General features: G+C 43.3%; 1 protein-coding gene across 1 annotated transcript; it reads right to left on the minus strand.

Annotated features, from left to right (window-relative positions):
• Window positions 1–765: 765 nt before the first annotated feature.
• ier5l (immediate early response 5-like) lies at window positions 766–3,082 on the minus strand. Its single transcript, XM_082170118.1, has one exon. The coding sequence runs from the start codon at window positions 2,907–2,909 to the stop codon at window positions 2,001–2,003; it is 909 nt and encodes a 302-aa protein (XP_082026244.1). The 5' UTR covers window positions 2,910–3,082; the 3' UTR covers window positions 766–2,000.
• Window positions 3,083–3,354: the final 272 nt, after the last annotated feature.

Here is a 3,354-nt window from a genome sequence, read left to right on the forward strand (position 1 = left end):
AGTGCCGCTACATAGGCGCTCTAATACCTTCATTCATTGATTTTGAAGAACACCACCATGTGGCATACAGCAGAGATAACACAGTCTGCAAGTTTAGCGAGAGTTTCTGGCTAAAAAGTGCGCGCGCCTTGAACACAGTGCCCGCCAATAAGACGTGACGCGTTTGTCAGGAAAAAGTTTGCTTTTATGGGTAATGGTCTTCGCATGCGAAACCCTCGTTTTAAATGTAGGCTTTACTATATTGTGTGCTTTGTTTTATTCTATCTATGGTGCGTAGGCTATACCTATAATTTCCCTTCTCATTAGTTGTTTTATTCTTGGCCTACAGGTGACAGTTCAATATCCCACAGGTAGCCTAATGGCAAATACAAATAGGCTTGTCTATCTAAAATTAAATTTCAGCTGATATAAAACTGGTGGTAACCAATGCTGAGAACATTTATTTAGTATCTAAAATCGTATGCACAGTTGTTGCCAGTTTGGAGAGCCATTGAATAAAAGAATATTTGTTGTGAGTGAAATATAAATTGAGTTTGGCCTTGATTCGAAATCTAACTAACATTAGTGAAGTAGCTTATGGAAAATTGGCAAATGTATAGGCTAATGTTTTGCTGTGGATATGGTAGATGAGATTTATTATATATCGAGATTTATATAAGATTTCTGTATTGCTTTGAGTCAAGCTCACTATCACCAGATGAGGCCTAAATGTTAGCTTTAATTGACACTCTTGGTTTATCAAAAGATACACAAAAAGAGGCAATGCAAAGTAAGTTTCATTTTTTATTAAGGTTATAAATTTTAAACAAATACTTTCTAAAACAGTTTTACCCGGTGATATACAATTTAATATGCACAAAAATACAAGAATACCAACAAAATATGGAGAATACGTCTGAAAACGTCTTTAATTCAGTACACATAGTGCTTATATAATGTGAGGACGTATGGCTAATTTATGAGATTGCCTTTTTAGAACAAAAGGTCTAAGTTTGTAGAAAATAAAATCAAACCCACAAAACCAAGCAAATGCTGGCATTATGAATTACTGTGAAGGCTTTAACTTTTTCTGAGAGTAAGGGGGCAGGAAATGGCTAATGCTGGAGACTTGGTTAGTCAACAAAAATACCTGGCTGGCAGATTAAATCACGGCGTGCATTATGGGAGTTGTAGTGTTAATTAATGGCCCCAACTTTCAGTGTTGATGAGGTGACTGGCATAGGCGAACTACAAACACACTCAGAGGAACTGGAGCTGTAGGTCAGTCAGTGCAGTCAACAAAACGCACCAGTCCTCGCCACTTTCAACAGAACAATTCATAATACAGAAAACAACAAACTCAGACAGGGAGGGGGTTCATATATTGCACCTTCATTAGCCTACTTGATTGCCCTGTATGATATTACAGAATGTAGTCTGTTGAAGCCAGTCCTCTTCCTGTAGCTCTACGTTAACAACAACACGAGCTCAGATATATAGTCTTGTAGTAGTAGCCTGTTCTACTGGTAAACTGGTAGTCGTTAAAATGTTAGAAAATATGACACGACTGCTTAAAGTGTTTTGTGTGAGAAATAAGCGTGCAGTGGGTAGGCTTCTCCGTTTGCAGCCTGTTATTCCCAACATTACATGACTAGTAATGTTATTTTACAATACATCTTTGTGAAAGTTCCTGGGAAGGGGAGAGAAAAGAGAAACAATCCACGAGCGACACATTCAGAGACTTTTCCATGTTTGTGGCCATAGCTAGCAGTCTGCGTTGGGTTTAAGGCAACGAAATTCAACTTCGTATTAAAACGTTTGCTGTAATATCGACATTTGTTTTAAAGGACAGGACATCACAAGTGGTAGGCTACAACCACTGTCCGCCACCCTCACTGAAACGAAACTAAAAACAAACCAAATAAAAAACGCTTAAATAACTTTGCTGCAAAAATAAAAGTCAATTTGTCTTAGACTCTGTACAATTTCATAAAGTATCTGTATTCGCATTAACCACAGAGTCAAAAGGCTACAATAGCTCTCGTCCAAGCCCCTAAACTCGCCAGGGCTTGTTTGCTACAGAACTGTCCGTTTAAGGCTTGCTCCAAGTCCGCTTGTCTGCTCACCAGTCCCGTAAACCCCGAGCCGAAGATCGAGATGAGGTTGGAAATGTTCGACGTGTCCAAATGCTCCGTGCACACGTATGAAGAGTCCTCGAATTTCGCTCTTTTGCACGGCGTAAAATCCGGCACCTCCTCGATCTCGGACACGTAGTAACCAAAGTCAAGCTTGCGTTTCTTGGCTGGGCTCTGTGCGCCCTGGCAGCATTGTTGGAGCGAAGCGCAGCAGTCCTGATGCAAATACCCGTTCTCTACTGTGGTAACGACATGCGTGTCCAAATCGAGCACTGTAGTTTTGTTGCAGTGCATGTTGTTTACCGGCGAAAAGTCACAGTTGGAAACGGGGTAGGCTTCCGCGCAGCAGCTGCGGTAGAACGAGGGATCCGGAGCTTTGCAGACCTCTTCGTTTTGGAGAGCCATGGGCACCGAGCAGGCGCTGCTGGGCTGGATGTGCTGCACCGGAGGAGCCTGGTGACTGACTGGCAAGAGCGCGCCGCAGAGGCTCGCTGACTCGCTCGCGCTGCCGCAGCAGTCCCCCGTCTGCTCCTCGCAGTCCTCCATCAAATCGAGCGGGTTCAGCTCCTGGATCTCGTTGCAGACGGTCATCACCTCCTCGTACTGCTGCATCCTGTAGATCTCGGCGTACTTCTCGTTCATGTAGACTTGCCTGGCGTTCCTCAGTACATAGGAAACCAGCAGGTTTTTGTGCAGCTTGATTCCTCCTCTCTGCGTACGGGAGTTGTGGATTTTTCGTAATGATATCGAAATTAGACTTTGTGCATCCACTGCACACTCCATGGTGTTGATCATGGTCGGGGTCGTGATGTTTTCCCACCGCTCTGACGAAAGTAACTAACTTTCTTTTAGTCAGAATCACGATATTTCGTTCGGGGACGAAGGCTTAAGTCAGCTCTGTGGAGAAACATTGAACGTGGTCGTTTCTGCCTCAACGTGTGAGCGAAGGCAATCATTAGCCTGCGCTTGCTGCCATAGTATATATATGGCGAAGAACTTTACGCCCCCTTTACCTTCGGCCAATCAGGGGCTGAGAATATCGTTGAGTGACAAGTAAATTCCACCCAGAGGTTTTGATCTCGTCCAATCATAGAGAGGCGGTTCTTCTGTGCTATTCAAATTCCAAACTGACTTTACCAAACTGGAATGTTCTCATGAGGCGCATTGTACTTCGGAGTGCGTGCTCTTGTCATGTGTGCTGGAGAGACTACTTGAAGGATATGACATAAATTTACTAAAA

Source organism: Leuciscus leuciscus, assembly GCF_965113295.1.
Source record: "Leuciscus leuciscus genome assembly, chromosome: 5".
Lineage (NCBI taxonomy): Eukaryota > Metazoa > Chordata > Actinopteri > Cypriniformes > Leuciscidae > Leuciscus > Leuciscus leuciscus.